Genomic DNA, 21,636 nt, shown 5'->3' on the forward strand with positions numbered 1-21,636 from the left:
GAGCCGAGCGGAGCCATGGCCGCGGGGCCGCCCGGCAGCCGCCTCCTGCCGCTGCTGCTGCTGCTGGGGCCGGCGCTCGGCCAGGGCCTGGGGCAGACGCGCTTCATCTGCACCTCGGTGCCGCTGGACGGGGACGTGTGCGCCGCCTCGGCGCTGGGCACCGGCTCGGCCGAGGAGCTGAAGGGCACCGTGCTGCAGCTGCGGGAGACGGTGCTGCAGCAGAAGGAAACCATCATGAACCAGAAGGAGACGATCCGCGAGCTCACGGCCAAGCTGGGCCGCTGCGAGAGCCAGAGCGTGCTGGAGCCGCCCGGCGAGGGAAAGGGCAGGAAGGGCTTCTCCAAGAACACCATGGGCGACCTGTCGCGGCCGGCCGCCGCCGAGACCCTCAGCCAGCTGGGGCAGACGCTGCAGTCGCTGAAAACCCGGCTGGAGAACCTGGAGGTACGCGAGGAGAGCCGGGGAGCCGCACAGCCGGGCGCCGGGAGACACGGGGAGCCGGGGCAGCCGCGCATCCCAGCGCGGGGAGCGCGGAGCCGGGCACCGGGCAGCGCCCAGAGCCGGGCACCGGGCAGCTCCCAGAGCCGGGGCACCGGGCATCCCGCGGAGCCGGGCACCGGGCATCCCGCGGAGCCGGGCACCGGGCATCCCTCGGAGCCGGGCACCGGGAGCCGCCTCCCGGTAATAACATCCCGGCTCCTCTGCTCGCCCCTTGCAGCAGTTCAGCAGGATGAACTCCTCCAGCCAGACCAACAACCTGAAGGACATCCTGCAGAACAAGATCGATGACCTGGAGAAGCAGGTGCTGTCGCGGGTGAACAGCCTGGAGGAGGGCAAGCTCAGCCCCCGCAACGAGTCCGAGGAGCGCGGCAAGATCGAGAGCACCCTCACCTCGCTGCACCAGCGCATCAGCGACCTGGAGAAAGGTACCGGGCGCTGCCCACCCCCGGGACCCCCGGAGCTGCCCCGCCGCCGGGACCGGGCGCTGCCGCCGATGCGGAGCCGCTCCCGCGGGCGGATCTGCCGAGCCCGTCCCGTTCCCTGCCCGGGAGCGCTCCCTCTCCCCCAGCTTGGCTGTCCCCGCGGCAGGGTCGGGACCGGCCGATCGTTGAGGTCCCTCCCTGCCCAAACCCTCGCTCGGTGGCTCCCGGGGCCGCCGGTGCCCGCGGGCTCGGTGCCGGGGACGCTCCGGGCGCTGCCCGCCCCGGGGATTAGGGAGCCGCGCGGCGCCGGAGGGATTTGCTCCTCGCTGCCATCTCAAGGCCCGTTACATAACGGGGTGGGGAGGGGGGGAACCCCCAAAGGGGCCGAAAGGGGGCCCGGCAGGAGCCCACCGCCCCCGCGCTCCCGCAGGCCAGAAGGACAACCGGCCCCCGGACAGGTTCCAGCTCACCTTCCACCTGCGCACCAACTACATGTACGCCAAGGTGAAGAAGAGCCTGCCCGAGATGTACGCCTTCAGCATCTGCATGTGGATCAAATCCAGCGCCTCCCCCGGCATGGGCACCCCCTTCTCCTACGCCGTGCCCGGGCAGGCTAACGAGCTGGTGCTCATCGAGTGGGGCAACAACCCCATGGAGATCCTCATCAACGACAAGGTAGGGCCCGGGGCCGCGGGGAGGGCTCTGGGCTGGGGGGCGGCGTGCGGGGACCCCCGAGTGACCACCCCGACCCCGCCGCCCGCCCGCAGGTGGCCAAGCTGCCCTTCGCCATCAACGACGGCAAGTGGCACCACATCTGCGTCACCTGGACCACGCGGGACGGCGTGTGGGAAGCGTACCAGGACGGCACGCAGACGGGCAACGGCGAGAACCTGGCCCCCTACCACCCCATCAAGCCGCAGGGCGTGCTGGTGCTGGGCCAGGAGCAGGTAAGCGCCGGTGCCCCGGGGGGACGCGGGCGGCGCCCCCGGTGCCGGTGCCCCGCTGACCGCGGCCCCTCCGCAGGACACGCTGGGCGGCGGCTTCGACGCCACGCAGGCGTTCGTGGGGGAGCTGGCCCACTTCAACGTGTGGGACCGCAAGCTGAGCCCGGGCGAGGTGTACGGCCTGGCCACCTGCAGCTCCAAGGCGCTCGCCGGCAACGTCATCGCCTGGGCCGAGGCCAACATCGACATCTACGGCGGGGCCACCAAGTGGACTTTCGAGGCCTGCCGCCAGCTCAACTAGGGCCACGGACAAGCGAGAGAAACCTCCTCAGCGGGTTCTTTTATTTATTTGTTTGTTTCCTCCTTGTTTTGCGCAAAAACGACCGAGAACGAAGCCACCCGACTCGCCCCGGCGGCGGGGATGCCCCGGCAGCGGGGCGCCCGCCCCCGGAGCCCCACGACCCTCCGGTTTCTGTCTTGCCAACGTCCTTCAACGCCTGCGTGCCTTGGCCTGGCGCGGCTGCGCCCCCCCGCCGCCCCCCGGCCCGGCCCCCGCTTCGCCGCCGCTTCCCTCGGGCACCGGCGCCTGAAAAGGCCGCGGGGCCCGGCCCGGAGCCCGCCCGGGGCTCCTCTCTCTGCCCAGCCTGACCCCCGGAGCTGGGGGAGAGCTCTGACATCCCCCCCGCCCAGCTGCGCTCCAGCCGGGACCCCGAGGAGGGGCGACCCCTCCGCTGACCCCCCTGAGGAGCCGCCCCTGCCCCGGAGCCCCTCCCGGGCACCACAGCCATAGCCCCGGGCTGCGGCGGGCACCTGGGGACCCCCGGCCCCGCTCCCCGACCTGCCGCACTCAGGTACCCCCGGCCCCGCCGCCTGCAGCCCCCCGAGGCTCCTTAGCTGGTGACAAATAGCCTTGACCGTCCCCTCCAGCCCAGCTCCCACTGACAGGTCTGAAGCCTTTCTGCTTTTGATAATACACTCTCTTGTTTCTCTTACTGTAAAGGGAAGTTTATTACCAATAATAAAAAAGGGTATTTTTATGAAGATAAAAAAAATATATATATATAGAGTTATCAGCGCTCCCTGAGAAAAAAAAAAAAAAGTGCTTTGAGATTCTGCAGGATAAAAAGAGATAAAGAAGCGTATTTTGAGATAACAGATGCATTTTGTATGGTTTCCTTTTCTAAACTCCTGGTTTGTACTACAGATTGCAGAAATCACTCCCCAGCCCCCCTCCTGCCCCCCCTGGGCGGCAGCGGAGGAGGAGGCAGAGAATTCACCCGGGGCTCCAGAGCCTCACGACCAACTCCAAAGACGCGGCAAAGACACGGGCGGAGCGGCGGGGCCGGCGCGGGCCCGGGAGCTGCCCCGGCACCCCCGAGCCGGGCCCCGCGCACGGCTCAGGGCAGCGGAGCCTCGGCCGTGCTCTTGGTGCGAGAAAATAAACCCCGAACCATCGAGAGTTAATTTGAGTTCCTCCCAAGCCCCCGTCCACATCGGCGAGCACAGGCACAACCTGCTGAGAACAACAGCGAGACCACGGCACGGGTTTAACTCCAGCCCCAGGTGCGTTGGATTTGCCAAAAAACCACGAAAGGGTGTGATGTCAACGCGTGTACATAGTGTACAGTAGGGGAGAGAATCGATGTATCTTAGTTTGTCATTATTTTGCTAACCAAAGCTGTACATTTTTCCTACTCCCGGCTCTGTCTCCTTTGGGATTTGAAGGGGTTCTGACACCCCGTGCATCCGGCCCGCATCGGCAGTTCTGACAATGCACTGTTTCTACGGATTCTCATGCTTTTTCCATTTTATTGCTGGGATTACATGAATTGTTGACTTTATTTTTACACAATAAAGCGTGAAGAAAGACACCGGCCTCTCTCACATGTGTCTGTTCCCTGAGCGGCCAGTGCTCAGCAGCTTGTCTTTTTCCACAGGAAGGTTCTGTGCCTGCACGAAGCAGAGATTTCTGCCCGGTTCCTCTCGGAGCTGGCTCGGGCACTCCCTGAGCCTCTGTGCCAGGCTGTCTCCCTCTCCCGTTCCCTCTTTCCCTGCTTTATGTAACACGCCACACCACCTGACGCGTTTTTCCCTCGAGCCGCTGGCTGGAGCTCCCTGTGGGTCCTGCCAGGCCGGTGCGGGGACAGCGGCACCCGGGGCTCCGCAGGGGCCGCTCCCGGTGCGGGCACCGAGACAAAGCCGGGCCCGGCTGCCTCCGCTGCCCCGGGAGCCGGGCTGGGCCCCGGCCGCAGCTCCTGGAGCGCAGCGAATGCGTTCTGCCGCTCCCGGGGAATCCGGCCTGGGGCTCACGGGGTGATGGGGCTGCAGGCCACAGACGGGGACAGGCCAGCGCAGTGTCCGCAGGGAATCTGAGCCACAGACGGGGACAGGCCGGCGCAGTGTCCCCAGGGAATCTGAGCCACAGACGGGGACAGGCCAGCGCAGTGTCCCCAGGGAATCTGAGCCACAGACGGGGACAGGCCAGAGCAGTGTCCCCAGAGCCGTCCCCGAGAGCTGCAGCCTCTCCCTGACCCACAGGAATCGCATCGAAGGTACAGGGAGGGAAATAATTCATCCCTTGCAGCCAGCCCAAAGGGACCTCCCACACGGCGCCCCCGAAACGCCCCCATCCCGCTGCAGATGGGGACGGGAATGGGGTGGATCCAGCCCGGGACACGGGGACAGCGGTGGGGACAAGGGGACAGCGGTGGGGACACAGGGGCAGCAGCAGGGACACAGGGACAGCCCCGAGGGACGCAGCTGGGGGAGTTCAGCAGAGCCCTCGATGCTGCCACGGCTGGGGACAGCGACCCTCAGCTCCCGGGGCTGGGGTGGCCACAGGGTGGGTCACAGCAGTGACCACGGGGAAGGTCACAGCAATGGCCATGGGAAGGGTCACAGCAATGGCCATGGGAAATGTCACAGCAATGGCCACGGAAGGGCCGCTTTCACACCAAAGGCCGCAGACAGGAGCAGAGTGACAAGGGCTGGGCACACTGGGGAGGGGACAGCCGGCCCCGGGAATCTGCTGGGGGCGAGAGGAAAGGTGGGACACAGGGGAAAGGTGGGACAGAGGGGAAAGGTGGGACACCAGAGCTGTTTCAGGGCACTTCACTGAGCCCACGGGCACAGCCGAGGGTGATGTGCCACATCCCACACTCGGGGATGGGATGATGATGATGGTATGATGATGATGGGATGGGATGGGGATGGAGGCTGAGGGAGCCGCAGGAACTCCTGCGCTCAGCAGGTAACAAACCCTGCCCATTGCCTCCGGCCTTCCCGGGCTGCGAGCGACCCTCGAGCTGCCCTTGGTCCCCCAAACCCTGCGGGTATCGATGGGAGCGCTCAGCTCAGGCAGAGGAGAGGCAGAGCAGCCCGGGCAGGGCCATCCCTGTCCCTGCCGCAGCTCCAGGCACGGCCCCAGCGGTGCCAGCTCCTGCGGGAGGGAGGGAAGGAGGGAAGGAGGATCCTGGCAGCGTGAGGAGCAGCCCGGCCCATCAATCTCACACCGTCCTGGCACTCCCGCAGCACCGGGAGCGCGGCTCGGGTTTGGTGGCAGCAGCTCTGCGGTGACAGCCAGCCCCGAGCTGGGAGCAGGGAGCGCTGCCCGCGCCGAGCACTACATCCAGCAGCTCTCGGAGCAGATGGGGATCTTGGGCTGCGTGAGGACAGGCCCGGGAGCCGGGAGATGGCTCACAAACACCGCCGGGGGCCAGGGCCGGTCCTCAAGGGCAGGAGCAGCTGGGATTTCCAGCTCTGATCCGGCTGCTCTGCAGGCACACGGCAGGGAGCGCCGGATCCTGCATCCTCCTCTGCTCTCGCAGCTCCTCTGGGGCTCCCAGGGGTAGCAGGACGTGATGGGGAGAGCAAAACTGAAATACTGTGTTTTACAGCGAAACACCCCCCAAAAACGGAGCCAGCGTGTCCTGGAACGGCCTCTCCCCCTCCCTGCGAGCACGGGAGCGCCCGGGGCCGCCTGCGAGCGGAGCTGCCTGCGGCAGCGGGACCGGCAGCGTCCCACAGCATCATCACCACCATCACCACCATCACCACCATCCCACCAGCACCGCGCAGCCCGCGGCGGGCCTGGCGCTTCATCAGTGCCGGTGTCGGATTAATTAGCGGGGAACGAGTCACGGCGCGGCGGCTGCGGGAGCACATGGCCGCGGGAGCCCCGGATTAAAAATGCATGAGGCAGGGAACGAGGGACAGCCCCGACAGCCGGGGGGGCTCCGCGCTCCGCACGGGCACGGCGGGGCCGGGGAAACCACAGCAACGGCGGGCACGTGGCTGCGGAAAGCGCCGTGCCTGCATCCCAGCGGGGCTCGGGGGATGGAGATCCTCTCCTCCCTGGCACGGAGCTGGGAGGGGCAGGACATCCCCCCTCCCCAGCGGAGCTGATGGGGGTTCTACATCCCCCCTCCCCAGCACAGAGCTGATGGGGGGTTCTACATCCCCCCTCCCCAGCACAGAGCTGATGGGGGTTCTACATCCCCTCATCCCCAGCACAGAGCTGATGGGGGTTCTACATCCCCTCATCCCCAGCACAGAGCTGATGGGGGTTCTACATCCCCTCATCCCCAGCATGGAACCCGTGAGAGGTTCTACATCCCCCCTCCCCAGCACAGAGCTCATGGGGGGTTCTACATCCCCCTCATCCCCAGCACAGAGCTGATGGGGGGTTCTACATCCCCTCATCCCCAGCATGGAACCCGTGAGAGGTTCTACATCCCCCTCTCCCCAGCACGGAGCTGATGGGGGTTCTACATCCCCTCATCCCCAGCACAGAGCTCATGGGGGGTTCTACATCCCCTCATCCCCAGCACGGAGCCGGGCGCAGCAGCATCCCAGGGGGATCCCGGCCCTGGGGCTCGCAGCAGCTCCAGCCTGAGCTCCCCCGGCCGGCTCTGGGCGCCACAGGGAGGGTCCAGAGAGCACCCGAGGCTCCCCAGGGACACCGAGGGGCTCCAAGAGCCGCCCTCAGGCTGGCACGGGAGGAGGAGGAGGGCAGGGAGGCGGGCAGCGAACGCTGCAGCCGGGCAGGGCTGGGGACATCCCGGCTCGGCGAGGATGAAGATGAGGATGGGATGGATCCCTGTGTGAGAGGGCGGGGGAACAGGGCCGAGCCGTGCCAGGGCCGAGCCCGGGGCACCGCGGGCAGCTGGACACGGCCCCGGGCACCGAGTCAAGGCCGACAGAGCGTTCCGGTCACGGCCGTGAGTCACGGGCTGCGACCGCGGCCCTCAAATGCCACTCGGGAGCCTTGGCTGGCACAGCCCCGGTTCCTACGGCCGAGGCACTGCCGTGGGCATCCCGGCCAGCGCGGAGCCCCCCTCCCTCCGGGGATCACAGCCAGAGCCGGCCGGGCCCGCACGGAACCGGCGATCCCGGAGCCAGCGCTGCCGCTCACAGCCCGCCCACGGCGCTGCCACCCCAGCCAGGTGGGCACCGGGCACCCCATCCCTGCCCAGCGCAGGAACGGGGGCTGCCCCCGGCTCTGCCTTCTCGGATTCTTGTCCCAGCCGTTCCCCGGCTCCTCCTCCTGCGATTTTCCAGCTGCTGTCACCGTCACCTTGGCAGCTGCTGCCTCCATCCTTCCCATCCAGCCCGGGGATTATGGAGGCGCTGGGATCTCAGACTCCGCCGAGGAGCTCCGGGCGGGTCCTCCTCCGGCTGGGGGTCCCGTGAGGGGTCCCGAGCCCAGCCCGGGGCCGCAGAGGGGAATAACAGCCCGTGTCCCACCGGAGGGTCCCCAGCCAGCCCCGCTCCGCCCTGGGACAGCCCGTGGGTGTGCACGGAGCACAGACAGACTGTCTTCCAAAGCTGATTAAAAATAGATGCAGCATCAAACTAATTATGGAGATTAATTAGCATTTGTGGAGCAGAGCGAGCACAGGAGGGGGCACACGGGGAGGAGAGGGTGGTGCAGCGGGGTCAGAGCCCACCCTGGCACCCTCGGCGCTCCCCAGGACTGCGGGTACCGGGGCAGCACATTTGGGGGGTCCCCAGGCCCCCACTTGCCTCCGTGTCAGCAACAGATGCCAAACCCCACGGCGCTGCTGAAATGAGGTCAGCGATGGCCTGCGGCGCGTTGGAGCATCGCTCACCCTGCCGGGGCTGCGGGGCGAGGTGCCCAGGGCAGCCGGGGCAGGAGGGATGGAGAGCTCCGGAGGGATGGAGAGCCCAGGAGCAGCCCGGAGGGGCGAGCAGGGCTGCTGGATTGGTGCTTGTGAAAGCTGTGAACGACAGCACAATCCCAGGGCAGGAGGGATGGAGAGCCCTGGAGGGATGGAGAGCCCTGGAGCAGCCCACAAACCCCCTCCTGCCCCCAGTGCCGGTGCCCACCCCCTGCTCACACCTCTCCAGCCCCCCAAAGCCTCCCCTCTCGGGAGGTTTCGGGCACCGATGCTGGATTTGGATGCAGCTCCTGCTGCAGCTCTGCTGCCCTTTCCAACCCGGCCTCGGGAGCTGCTCCCTCCCGGCGCGTTTGGCAGAGCCCAAGAGGAAAAGGAAAGGAGCCTCTTTGCAGCAAAGCGGAATTTATCCACCTGGAGTGAGGAAGCTCGGGGGGACCGCACACACCCTCCTGACCAGGGGGCTTTGGAGGGAGCTCGGCTCAGAGGTGGGGCCAGGAGGGGCCGGGATGCTGTCCCCAAGGGACGGGGATGTCCCCGAGGGACGGGGACGTCCCCGGCCCCGGTGGTGCCCCTCGGGTGAGGCAGAGCCCGGCTGCAGCCCTGCCCTGCCTCGGCAGTTCAGGCACGAGCAAGAGCCACATCGAGCTAATTGGATCCCAGTTTACCGCAAACAAAGAGAAGGCAGGTGACATTTACCTAGCGGAGTAATTGATATCCGAGTAATTTGTTGGAGTAACCTCATTACACGCCAGCTGGATTTCCACACCCTCCCAATCCCACTCATTACAAACAAGGTTTGTGTGTTAATCAGAGCGCTTTAATCACGGCGCTGCCCACCATCCCTCCGGCAAGCTACAAAGCCGCCAGATTTATCACAGACTCCGAACACCCTCCCAAGGATCGCTGGGGATTTTAGAGCAGGCAGCGCTGCTCCTCGGGAAAACAGCGGATATTTGTCCCTGAAGCGATGCACGGGGGCAGAGCCGGCTGTGGCACCTCCTCTCCTCCCTTCCCGCAGGCTGTCCCTCCATCCCCGCCCCGGCTGATCGCCTCCTCCTCCTCCCCGCACAGGCGGGAGCCGCTCCCTCGCCAGACACGCGGCTCCAGCCGCAACACGAGCCGGGAGCCGCCGGCGGAGCCTCCCACGCGGGGAGCGGGCGATGCCGGGGCCCCACGAGCGGAGAGAGCCCCACGAACCGAGCCCCGGCCCCGAGATGGGGCTGCGGGCTGGGAGCACAGCGCCACGAACCGAGAGAGCCCCGGCCCCGGGCTGGAGCTGCGGGCATCCCCACGAACGCAACCCTGGCTCCGAGATGGAGCTACGGGCAGCCCGGGGGGCTCTCGCATCCCAGCAGGGTCTCGGAGCACAGCCCCACGAACTGAACCCCGGCTCCGAGATGGAGCTGTGGGCTCGGAGCGCAGCCCCACGAACCGAACACAGCCCCGGCCCCACGGTGGAGCCGCGGGCAGTCCAGCGCACCCAGAGCTCTCGGGGCGCAGCAGTCTGAATTGCTGCTAGCACAGTCCGGGGTAAGGAAGCAAAGAGGATCTTAGCACAGCAACTGGAGATGTTTTATTCAGCCGCACATGACACAGAGCGTCCCCCTTTCTCTCCACGGGGCCCGGGGGCTGACCCTGCTCTCGGGGCCAAGCAGGGAACAGGGAGGGGGTGGCTCAGGGACAGACACAGGGACAGGGGAAGGAGCCGGGGGCTCTGACAGCGGTTTGAGGGAAGCCCCTCGTGTCTCCCCAGAGCAGGGAACGGCCCAGGGTCTCCCCACAGCCCCACGAGCAGAGCCCCGAGCTCCGAGCAGTGCCCGGCTGGGCTCCGCGGGCACGGGCACGCCGTGCCGAGGAAAGCAGGGAAAGAAAAGCGCGTTCCTGAGGAAACATCCTGCACCGAGACCTCCGGAACCGGCCCAGGAACCCACCACGGGCTGCTCCCACAGCCTCGCTTCGTGCTTCCAAAGCCGACCCGGGGTGGGGACACGGCGCTCCCGGCGTGTCCCCATGGACGGACCCGGCTAACGGGGACACCCAGAGCACCCATGGGTGCACCCCCGAGAGCCGCCGCCCCCTGCACCCCCTGAGGGGTCTCAGGGTTCTGCTCAGCATCAGCGGCTCCTGGGCTACCAAAGGGAAGGGAAGGGAGCAGTTTCCAGCCCCCAACAGGAGAGATCTGTTACCCCTCGGATTTGCTGCCTTGCTTGGGGCTGAGCCCTGCACAAGCTGCTCCATCACCCTAATGACACAGCTCATAATCATCTCATTTGCTATTAATTTGCTTGTCAAGAGAAATTCCACTCATTTGCTTTTAATTAATGGGGCCTTAAAATAAAGCCGGGGTGGGGCTGGCGGGACGCTGGTGAGAGGATCAGGGAGGATCAACCAACACCAACAACGAGAAGAGCAGTTGGGGGGAGAACTATTTATAGGATAAAAGGAGGGGGAATATTAAAAAAAAAAAGGACAAAAGGACAATAAAAAGGAACCAAAAGCCCTGCAAGGGAGCGATGACGTTCCCCAGCTCCCTCTGCACACCCGGCTCTGCCCAGGAGCCACCACATCCAAGAGGCCTCAGCTGCCACGGGAGGGAGGCAGCAGCACTAAAAACGCCCATGTAGAGCCCAAAGCTGGGAATGCTCCGAGGTCCAGAGGACACAGCTGTCCCTGCCAGCCCCACAAACACCAAAGGCTCGGGGAATGGGGGGAGAGAGGGGCTCAGCTGCTGGGCCCAGCTCCACAGCCAGGGCGAGCACCCAGAGCTGCAGCTGGACCTGGTTTGGGGAGCCAGGAGGGAAAGAGCCCCTCCTGAACCCTCCTAACCACACCAAAGAGAACAGGAATGAGAACAGGGGGCAGGGAGGGGGGAAATCCCAGTGAAACGCTTCCCCCGTGCTCACCAGGAGCGTCCCAAAATACAAACCCTGAGTCACAGGAGCTCAGACTGCACAGGCAGCACCTACACTGCCACAGGCTCCAGACACGGAGGTGGGAGCTCATCCCACCCAGCCTCAGGCACCTGGCACGGAGCTGCTCAGCCAGGCCGCCTCAGAAAGCAGGGAACAAACAGAACTGCATCCTAGAGCAGCTCCTCTCCCTCTCCCGGGACCAGGACAAACAAGGCAGGCGCAGGGATCCTCCTTGCTGCTCTCCAGGACACAACAGGGGGAACAGATCCAGAGGATCTGCAGCAGAGCCATGCAGCACCTGCTGAATCCAGGAACAGGAACCCAAGCCCAAAGCAATTCTGCCCCATTTGTCACCCAGGAGCCGTCCCTGGGCAGCCCCATCCCTGCCCCAGCCCCACAGCTCCTCCACCCAGCCAGCCCCAGGTGGAAATGGGGAGAGAAACCCCCCTGGAGGATTCACAACCAGTCAGCAATAACCATTCTCTGATTCCAACATGGTACACCCAGAAAAGCCAATTCCCAGCAAACAGAGAGTTAAAAAAGACAAGCCATCTATGAGTTTATTTCGAAGGACACTCAAGCTCCAGTCTCTGAGTTTCTGTTAAGAGGTTTCGAGCATTACAAAGCGATTTTCCCTTCCCAGGGTTATAAACCAATTAGATAAAGACCAAGTTAATCCCTTATTGTGTCCAAAGAGCCACCAGCAGACACCAAACACAGAGATTAGTCCCTTCCTTTAGGAAGGGCTGAACTGCCCCGTTTGGGCAGCTGGGAGAGCACCCCAGAGCCCAAAGGCACACACAGAGCCCCAGCAGGGCTCACGGGGCACCGCAGCACCATCCCCTCCCCAGGTGACTCATCCAGAGTCACCCGAGCTCACCTGGGCTCGGGAGGAGTTCAGGGCCTCACGCAGAGGGAAGCCGGGGCACTGATGCAGAGCTGGTTTTGATGCTGTTGTTTTTTATTTTTTCACCTGATTTTCCCTCACCCACGGGCAGAGGCAGCTGGGGGGACTCAGGCCAGCCGAGGACAGCAGAGTCCCCTGCAGTGTCCCCAGCCCTGGATCCCTCACAGGCTGAGCACACGGACCCTCCATGGATCCAAACACCCAGATCCCAACAGGGGCACCCAGAGACAGGCCCTGAGCAGCCACAGCCCCATGCTCCTGTCTGAGCTGGGCTGGGTTCCTCCAGCTTCCACCCAAAGCACAGCTCTGGCTGCAGAGCCTCCCCTAACCAACCCACCCCAAAGCTCCCATCGTCAAATACCAACCAGAAACACAGAAAAATGTCACCAATGGATCAGGGATTAAAACCACAGACATTAAACATGAGATGAAAGCCAGACACTCACCAGGGCAGGAGGAGCCACAGTCCCACACTTTGAAGGTTCCTCTGCTGTGCCAGGGCCAGCCTGGAGGAGCTGCTCCCCTCAGAGCCAAACGAGGAGCCTCATTCAGCACACCTGGGGTTAAACTGCACCAAAATGAGGAGCCTCATTCAGCACACCTGGGGTTAAACTGCACCAAAATGAGGAGCCTCATTCAGCACACCTGGGGTTAAACTGCACCAAAATGAGGAGCCCCATTCAGCACACCTGGGGTCAGTCTGCACCCACAATGAGGAGCCCCATTCAGCACACCTGGGGTCAGTCTGCACCCACAAAGAGGAGCCCCATTCAGCACACCTGGGGTTAAACTGCACCAAAATGAGGAGCCTCATTCAGCACACCTGGGGTTAAACTGCACCCACAAAGAGGAGCCCCATTCAGCACACCTGGGGTTAAACTGCACCCACAATGAGGAGCCCCACTCAGCACACCTGGGCTGAACCAATGGTGTCACCCAGAATTTGGGATGGGCCAGGGATGACCCTCTCAGCACACAGGTGATTCCCTGGTGTTCTGCCATGAGCCCTGGGGAGGAGCTGTCCCCTGCCCACCCTGTCACTGGGGTCCGAATCTGTGACCATGCCAGAGAAGTCACTGTCTGTGTGGGGCTGGAATGAGGAACGAACTGATCCCTGCTCCCTCAGGCCATGGCAGAGGAGGGGACATGGCTGTGTCCTTGCAAGGAGGGGACACGGCTGTCCCTGTGTCCCCTGTCCCCAGCAGTGCCAGGACAGCCCCAGCCCTGCCCTGATGGCCCCAGGATTTGTCACTTCCCCCCTTTCCCCACCTGGTTCAGACCCAACAGAGCAGAGACACAACGGGCTGGGCTTCGTCCTCCCCACCCAGAGCAGCTCCAAGGCAGAAAAGAACAAAAGTTGTACAACAAATTTATGCAAAATGGAGGTGAAACAGCCCACAGGGCCCCTCCCCATCCCCAGGAAAGCTGCCATGTTCTTCCTCTTCAGGCTGGAATCTTCACAGCCACACCAGGATCTCCCAGAGCACCTTCTGCTCCTGCTGCTCCTCAGAACACTCAGGAACCACCTGCCAGCCCCAGCCAGGACCCCACACCTTGGGAGCAGCTTTGGTCCTGCAGGATGGACCAGGGTTGAGGATGATTTGGGCACAGAGGCTCTGGGCTCTGCTCCTCAGGTCTCCAGGCTGGGATTTGGGCACTTGGAGCTCTCTGTGTGCCAGGAATGACTCCCCAAGCCCCTGGGAGGGAGAGGGTTCCCTCATCCTTTCCCCTGAGATGATCCCTCCTCCAGGAGAGCTGCAAGTGGGGCTGCTGCTCCCCAGGGATGTGCAGGGGGAATGGAGAGCCCAGGCTGCAGGGACAGGGGAACTGCTCCAAAACCAGAGGGAAGGGAGGGCTCTCAGAGAGCCACAGAGGCGTGGTGGCACACACAGGCTGCCTCTGCAGCGCCTCAGCACCTCTGTAAATCAGCCCTGCAGCCGCACAAGGACTCCAGTGAGGTGCTGCAAACCCTCACGTGAGCTTTGCTTACACAAAGACTTTAACAGTATTGGAAAAGGAACCCTGAGAAATTCACTGCAAGGACTCTCCCCGAGCAGTGGCTGGTGCTGTGCTGCGGGACACAGCCTGGCACAGCTGTGCCCAGGGTGGCATTGGGCTCCTGCACCCAGCAGGACCCAGCCTTGTGCAGGACAGGACCCAGTGAAGAGAAGCTCTGCACTTTCTTCTGGCACCAGGCTAATCCTCTGATTCAGCCTCCTTTTTGCTGCAGGGACACAAATGAGAAAATAGGAAGCAGTTTTACAAAAAGTAGAAGCCAACAGGCACAAACAACTGGCACTCGGTGAGTTGAGCTCCTGCAGCCCAGGGGCAGATTTAGCCCTGAACTGACACCCAGTGCCCCCCCTTATGTAAGAGAGGAGGGCTCTGACCCTCCCCAAGGCCTGGGGCCAAAGGCAGCTCCCTGCAGGTATTTCTGTCCCCCTCAGGTCACACCTGTGGGCGTTAGGGCTTTGCTGAAAAAAGAGCAAATCCCTGCTGCCCTTGCCAGCTCAGGACAGCGTGTGAGGCAGCGTGGCCACAGGGAGCAGGAATCACCTCCTGCAGGCTGCACACGTCCTCACCTCCCCACGAGCTCACCCCGTTACCCTGCCTGGACCCTTAATGCCATTAGTGCAGCTCATGGCACAGCAGGTGCCCTCTGCCCACACACCCACCTCTGAGGGCTGGCAGGCACGGCCTGCAGCCCCTCCACGGGAGCACAGGGCTGCCTCCGCAGGTACTCCCTGGACCTGATGTCAGCCTGGAACAGAACAGGACAAGGAGTGGGCACGGGCTGAGCAGCCTGGCTGTAACCCCAGCGTGCCCACCCGCCCTGCTGTCAGCACATCCCACCAGGAACACACCAAGGAGAGCGCCAGGCACACCCAGAGCTGTCGGGAAGTGCTGCTGGGCACTCACTGGGTGTTCCTGCCCCCAGCCTGAGGTGCTTGCTCAGCCCTCCAGTGCTGCACGACACCAGCAGCAGACCCTTGATGCCACCACAAGCACATCCCGGGCTCCTGCACAACCTTGAGGAGCGGCAGCTGATTTTTACAGTCCTTCAAAGTTTTTCCTCTTTTAGAAACTCCTGTGCCGTTTCCGAGCAGCTGCTGTGCCCACCTCAAAGGCAGAGTGCCTCTCCCCACCTACAAAGCGGGATGTGACCTTCCCAGCTGGAAAAGCTTCACAGTGTCTGGTGACGAGCTCAGAAATTGGGTTAACACATCCCTGGGGACTGTCCTTGAAGCTCTGCTGCTCTCCACCCCGTGCTGCTGCCCAGGAGCCTCTCCTGCAGCCCCCAGGCCTTGGTGGAGGCTGTGCCTGCTGCTGGAACCTGCTCCACAACTGCAGAGCCTCCTGCCAGCTGAGGAGGAGAGACTTACATAAGGGGTGGTTTGTTTGGGAGATTTTTTTCCCTCCTCTCTATAATTGGACAGTTTCATAACCGAACTGACAAATAACTTTGATCACTCTTCAGGATAAGCGATTACGTGATGGATTTTATAACCAGGCAAGGAGGCTGCTCAATGGTCCCCACGGGCACAGCAAGGAGCACCAGCCACAGCTACCAACCATTCTTCTAGGGAAGAAAATCCCCGAGCACATTGTGCTGAGAACATCAGCTAGTGCTTGATGAGGTGGCAGTTCCCAGGCAGGGCTCACTCCCGGCACAGCACTGGAGTCAGCTTAAGGTGCTGATTAACCACGGGCTAATCAATAAGATGGATCACTGCCCAGCAATAATCCTCACAGATCTGGGCTATTTTCAGAGGGGATCAGTGCTGCCTGTGGAAATGCTGCTTTGCCTGTTCCCTGAGGGGCCAGGGAGGTCCCTGGGCACAGCAGGCTTGGAAGGGGTGCCCCCAGACAGCAGTGAGTGCTGTCCAGTGCCAGAGGAGAGCTGGTGCCCTGTCTCATGCTCCTGAGGGTGCCCCCAGAGACAGCAGTGAGTGCTGTCCAGTCCCAGAGAGGCTGCTGCCTTGTCTCACTCTCCTGAGGGCGAGTGCTCAGCATTTCACAGAGGGTGAGCTGCAGTCCTGCCCTTCCTGCTGGGCTGGAGCACCCTCAGACTGTGCCAGCAGCCCCTCCCGAGCCAGCCCAACCCACTGGGCACCCAGGGGCAGCTGAAGGAAGCAGCAAGTGAGCAGGAGGCTGGGCAGAACCTGACCCAGAGAGCAGAGCAGGCTCCTGGTGCAAGCCCTGGCAGCTGGAGGGTGGGCACGGGGACCTGGGAATGAGCAGGGTGCAGCAGGGAGGGCTCTGACCCGTGCCAGGAGCAAGGGCAGCTCTCTCAGCAGGGCCTGGGGCTGCTCCAGGGCCCCTCGGGCTGTGCTGGGCTGCACTGGGAGCTCCCTCACCAGGAGCACAGCTCTGCTGCCTGGGCCTGGCACGTGGAACAAGGACTGAGTGGGATGTAAATACTGATTGCAGGTGACAAGGGCAGCTCATCCCCCTGCTTCCTGCGAGATCTCACTCCTCTCATCTGCACCACAGCCAGCTCCTTGGCAGCACAGCCGCGCTGTGGGCTGAATGCAAATGGAGCCCTGCTGCTCCCTGCCTGGGTAATGTGCATTCCTGGGAAGCACCACATCCCCTGGAGCAGGAGCCCGAGCTGCCACAGCAGCTGCACTGCACATGCTGCCCTCACACAAACCCCAGGAGCTGTGCAAAGCTGAGCTCTCACAAACCACTTCATTTCCAGGCCTGCCAGAACTTCCTGAGCAGGACCTGGTGATCCACAGGTCTTTCCTGACACTGTAAGCACTTCTCCTATCAGGTCTGCAGTTTCTGGACATGTACCATGGCAAAAAGGCCATGCCAGCCACCCATGGCAGGATTCTCCACAGCCTCCTACATCCTAACCCCAGCTGCTGGTGCTCAGGAGCTGAGGCTGTCAGCCCTGCCTTGCCAAGAGCTGTGGCAGTCACCACACAGACGAAGCAGAGCAGGGACAAGTCCCATGGAAAGGTTTAAGTGTCCTCATCTCCTGCCATCTCTCTAGAGTAAACACACTCCCCTGTTGGATTTCTCATCCCTCTGTAAGAAAAGTGATCATAATTCATTCCATCACTCCCAGAAAAAGGTCACAGGGAACTGGAAGAGTCTCCGAACATGAGCAAATCCTGGAGATGGCTGGAAGCGAAATGAGGGTGATGAAAAGCTCCAAGACACCTTTCTGTTTCCAAAGGGAATGCTTCTCCTTCCCTTTGAACACAGACTGCAGAGCTGGCTCGAGCTCTGCAGAGGCATCTGTCCTGGCTGGAGCAGGTTACATAAGGAGCTCCAGCAGCCTCCCCCAGTCTGGCAGGTACTAGGGCTGGGACTGGGAACTGCAGCTCTGCTTGGACACCCCAGGCTTGCTCTGCTCCGAGGAGTTCAGATTTTGGGGTAGTTTGTGAGCAGATCTCAGTTCCGGGCAACGCTGCAGCTCTCGAGCAGCAGGGTCACCCAGCACTGCCCCGGGGGCTGCTCAGGTGGGCACACCCCTGATCCCCCAGCCTGGCACAGCAGCGATGCCAAGGGGCTGTGCCAGGGCAGCGTTAGGGACAGGGACACCCCGGGGTCACTCCTGGCTCTGGAGCCACCAACAGCAGAGTGACCTCGGGCAGAAGGGAAGGGAAGGCCAGGCCAGAAGTCCCAGAGGCTCTGAGCTCCTCCAGAGCCTTTCCCCGAGTTGTGCTGCGATTTCAAACCAGCCAAGGCCGAGCCGCGGTGGCAGCTGCAGCGGTGGCAGTGATGCAGTGCTGTCACCTGCTGGCTGCCGGCTCCGTGCGGCAGCGGGAGAGGCCCAGAGGGGCAGCACTGCGGCCGTGCTGGGCTCCAAGGGCCCGGGAAAGCCGCGCTGCCGGCTCCTGGGGACTGACAGCAGCGTGGCACCGCAGGCAGGGCTGGCAATGCTGCGGGGCACTGCTCAGGGGAACGGGCCTGGGAGGATCAGTGAGCAGCACCAGGGGCTGGGGAACTGCCCAGCACAGGAGGGGCAGGCTGAGGCTCTGAGCAGCCCAGGACTCGGCAAACACTGCCCCAGGGGTGCCCCCCCTGCCCCAAGCATGCCGTACCTGCCCCAGGGGTGCCCCCCCTGCCCCAGGGGTGCTGTACCTGCCCCAGGGGTGCCGTACCTGCCCCAGGGGTGCCCCCCCTGCCCCAAGCATGCCATACCTGCCCCAGGGGTGCCCCCCCTGCCCCAGGGGTGCCCCCCCTGCCCCAGGGGTGCCGTACCTGCCCCAGGGGTGCCGTACCTGCCCCAGGCATGCCCCCCCTGCCCCAGGGGCGCCGTACCTGCCCCAAGCATGCCGTACCTGCCCCAGGGGTGCCATACCTGCCCCAGGCATGCCCCCCCTGCCCCAGGGGTGCCCCCCCTGCCCCAGGGGTGCCGTACCTGCCCCAAGCATGCCGTACCTGCCCCAGGGGTGCCATACCTGCCCCAGGCATGCCCCCCCTGCCCCAGGGGTGCCGTACCTGCCGGATGGGCTCCGGGATGCGGAAGCGGCAGCAGGCCCTGACCAGGGACACGGCCGTGCCCAGGCTCACCCGGTGCCCCACGGACACATACAGGGGCCTGGAGCTGTTGCTGTGGCTCCGCATCACCTGGGCAGCCAGAAAGGAGAGATGAGGCACTGGAGAGGCTCGTTTGAACACACACAGAGGGGCACTGGAGTCAGGAGCCAGCCAGAGCCCTGGGGTGGGGTGGTGGCTCTGTGTTGGCAGCTCCCAGCCTTCCCAAACACCTTCCCCATCCCAGTGTCTCCTGTCTGTCCCCGTGTCCCTTCCCCAGACACCCGAGGCTGCTCTGGGATGCAGGAGCTGTGCCAGCCCAGGCTGACAGCACCCACAGGAAGAGTCTCCCAGCTGCCTGTTCCTGCTCTGCCCTGAATCAGCCGCTCCCAGCCCGGTCCCCGGGAGCTGCCAGGGAACTGGCACCTCTCCCAGGCTGCAGCTCACCATCCAGGCTGCTGGAGCACCTCAGTGCCACAGCCACGGACGGCAATGCTCCCAGCACCTGAGCTGCAGCTCCCTGCAGGCACCTGAGCTCTCAGGAAGGGGCCGGCAGTGCCACTGGTCACCTGTTCACAGCTGCAGGGCATCACTGATACAGCCTCACTGTGGAGAGGGACAATTGAGAGCTTACCATGCCCAGGACCTTCCCCGAGGTGCCTGTCAGTGGGAATGCCTCTCCTGACCTCTGCAGGGAACGAACCTGGGGATAAACACACACACATCAGCTCATTAGCACACCATTGTAGGTGGCTGCCCAAATTCCCCTGGGATGTGAAAAAACAAACCCCAGCCTGGCCTAACCTGTTCCTTGTGCAGCTCATCCCTGACCAAGCCATCCACGTGCAGGAGGTTCTTGGCCACGCCGATGCACGGCAGGTCTGTCAGGACTCCGAGGTGACAGGCTATGCCAAACTCTGCCAACAAGGAGCCACTGTAGCTGCGGGACACCAGGGAACAGGAACGCCGAGGAGCAGCACAGGGCTCTGCAGGAACAGCCTACCTCTGGGATGGAGCAGGCCATTCCCATCCACCAGAAGCACCTGAAAAAGCCAAAGCAGAAATGTTATTGCACTCCAAGGAGCAAGGAGGAATCTCTCTTGGTTCCTCACTTCTCCCTGTAAGGCTCCTCCTGACCGCCTGTCCCTGAAGCAGCGGCAGTGTGGCACTGGCAATGCCCTGCACACACCATGGGCTCCCAAAGGAGGCCTGGCTGCTCCCAGCTCCCCAAGGAAAGGGAATGGATGCTCCAGCACAGCTCTGTCCGTGCCCCTCCTGTCCCAGCAGCTCAGGCTCCGGAGGGAGACCACCTTCCCTGGGACTCTGCAGCCCAGCTCGGGACAAGGGAAGCACAGCACACCTGAGGCTGGAGCTGGGGCTCCTCCTGCTGAAGTCTCTGCACGGCTTCCACCAGGACAGGCACCTCTCGGAAGGCGAGGAACCCGGCCACGTACGGGGCGGTGACGGGCACCATGCGGCAGTCCTGGTACAGCACCTGGGGCAGGCACGGACACCTTCCGCTGTGCCAGGCTGCTCCAGCCCGGCCGGGGACACTGCCAGGGATCCAGGGGCTGCTCCGTGCCCCTGTGCCAGGGCCTGCCCAGCCTCTCAGTGAGCGTTCCTCCCCAGAGCCCGTGCCAGGCGGTACCTGCAGGTCCGGGTAGCTGAGCACGACCAGGGAGGCGCAGGCACGGCTCTCGTCCCCCTTGCTGTAGGACAGATCCACGCCTCCCACTCTGTGCAGCCCCGCGAACTGCGGCTCCTTCTGCCAGGGCTCCGTGTCCTCCTCCAGCACGCTGGCCCTCAGCCGGGCCTGCTCCCTGCGGGCCGGCCGCGATCACAGCGGGCCGCTCCCCGAGCCCCGTCCCGGAGCGCGCCCCGTTCCCTCCCCGGGGAGCCGCAAACCCCAACCGGGGCCGGAGCACCGGCGGGTCATGCCGAGGGTGCCCGTGCCTCGTGGGGACGCGGCGCCGGGCAGCCCCGAGCCCCGTTACCGCTCCCAGCCCGATCCCCGGTACCGCTCTCAAGAGGCGCCGCCGGGCGGTCCCCGGGATCCGTCCCAGCCCGACCGCGGTACCGCTCCCGGCCCCAGCCCCATTACCGCACCAGCCCGGCTACCGCTCCCAGCGGCGCCTCCGGGCGGTCCCCGGGGACCATCCCAGCCGGACCCCCGTTACCGCTCCCGGCCCCAGCCCCGGCCCCAGCCCCGTTACCGCTCCCGGCCCCAGCCCCAGCCCCGTTACCGCTCCCGGCCCCAGCCCCGTTACCGCTCCCGGCCCCAGCCCCGTTACCGCTCCCGGCCCCAGCCCCGGACGCAGCCCCGTTACCGCTCCCGGCCCCAGCCCCGTTACCGCTCCCGGCCCCAGCCCCAGCCCCGTTACCGCTCCCAGCGGCCCCGCTGGGCGGGGGACGCGGCCATGGCGGCGCCGGGCCCGCCCGTCCCGCAGCGCCGCCGCTCCCCGGAAAGCGCGGCCGGGCGCGGCCGTTCCGGGCGGGCGGCACCGATCCCGGCTCCGATGCCGTTCCCGATCCCCGGCCCCACCGCAGAAGGAGCCGGGAGCTGCCGCGGGAGCTGAACAAGTTTATTTAAAGGGAGGGGGAGAAGCCGCCCAGGCCGGGCCGAAGGCAGCGAAGGAGCCGCGGCCTCGGGGCTCCCTGTGCGGGGGCGCCGGGCAGGCGCCGCTTCTGCAGCCAGCGCAGAAAGGCAGGCAGGAAAACACCAACCCTGCCCCGGCACGACGGCACCGTGGCTTGTAAAAAAATCCTTCATGTTCCTCCAGTGGCTCTGGAGCTGTGGCGATCCAGGGTTCGCACTGAGCTGCTGGGTCTATTTCACCCTCCTCCACGGCCACTCTTCACATCAGGTGTAAAAACAACAACAACCCCAAACCCAAAGAACAACCAACAAGCCCCACACAAATGCCCAGAGTGGCAGAAGCCCTGACAGTGTTGTGGCAGTCCCTGGCAGGGCTCTGTCCTAACTGTCCCTGTGCTCCCTCTTGAAGGCAGCAGCTGCTTTCCAGGTACCAGCAGCATGAGACAGGAGAATCTCATCTGGGAATGTGTCTTCCAGCTCCAGAGCTAACTCAGAGTCTTTGTCATCAAGGTAAGGCAAGAGTGATTCCTTCAGGCTGGAAGACAGAGCAGAATGGCATTAACAGCTAAAAGAAAAATCCCACAAGTTCCACAGTATGAGTGCAGTGCACCCACCCAAAATACTCAATATCCATAAGTGAACAGGTCTGTATGTGTAGTGAGAAGGGTTAAACAGCCAGGTGAGGGCAGGCTGCAGGGCAGAGCTGTGCCTATCCCTGG

The 21,636-nt window shown here is 63.9% G+C and overlaps 3 protein-coding genes across 5 annotated transcripts in view; 1 reads left to right on the forward strand and 2 right to left on the reverse strand.

Annotated features, from left to right (window-relative positions):
• On the forward strand, positions 1-3,738 carry NPTX1 (neuronal pentraxin 1). The gene is made up of 5 exons (XM_063175839.1): positions 1-444; positions 719-926; positions 1,354-1,598; positions 1,691-1,870; positions 1,947-3,738. The coding sequence occupies exons 1-5, from the start codon at positions 16-18 to the stop codon at positions 2,166-2,168; spliced, it is 1,284 nt and encodes a 427-aa protein (XP_063031909.1). The 5' UTR covers positions 1-15; the 3' UTR covers positions 2,169-3,738.
• Positions 3,739-11,453: 7,715 nt separating this feature from the next.
• On the reverse strand, positions 11,454-20,751 carry ENDOV (endonuclease V). 2 transcript variants are annotated; one of them, XM_063175602.1, is made up of 10 exons: positions 20,703-20,751; positions 19,970-20,141; positions 19,682-19,816; positions 19,325-19,364; positions 19,126-19,238; positions 18,956-19,024; positions 18,286-18,414; positions 14,502-14,587; positions 12,695-14,050; positions 11,454-12,383 (listed from the first exon to the last, which is right to left on the reverse strand). In XM_063175602.1, the coding sequence occupies exons 1-9, from the start codon at positions 20,738-20,740 to the stop codon at positions 14,023-14,025; spliced, it is 810 nt and encodes a 269-aa protein (XP_063031672.1). In that variant the 5' UTR covers positions 20,741-20,751; the 3' UTR covers positions 11,454-12,383; positions 12,695-14,022. The 2 variants fall into 2 exon arrangements, with proteins under 2 accessions (XP_063031672.1, XP_063031671.1); XM_063175601.1 differs by having other exon boundaries at positions 12,650-14,050.
• Positions 20,752-20,924: 173 nt separating this feature from the next.
• The window catches only part of RNF213 (ring finger protein 213), a 45,853-nt gene continuing 45,141 nt past the window's right edge, over positions 20,925-21,636 (reverse strand). For both annotated transcript variants that reach the window (XM_063176001.1, XM_063176002.1), the window contains exon 66: positions 20,925-21,452. In XM_063176001.1, coding sequence (XP_063032071.1) covers positions 21,299-21,452 — 154 coding nt within the window. In that variant the 3' untranslated portion in view covers positions 20,925-21,298. The remainder of the gene's footprint in view (positions 21,453-21,636) is intronic.

Source organism: Melospiza melodia, chromosome 24 (assembly GCF_035770615.1).
Source record: "Melospiza melodia melodia isolate bMelMel2 chromosome 24, bMelMel2.pri, whole genome shotgun sequence".
NCBI lineage: Eukaryota > Metazoa > Chordata > Aves > Passeriformes > Passerellidae > Melospiza > Melospiza melodia.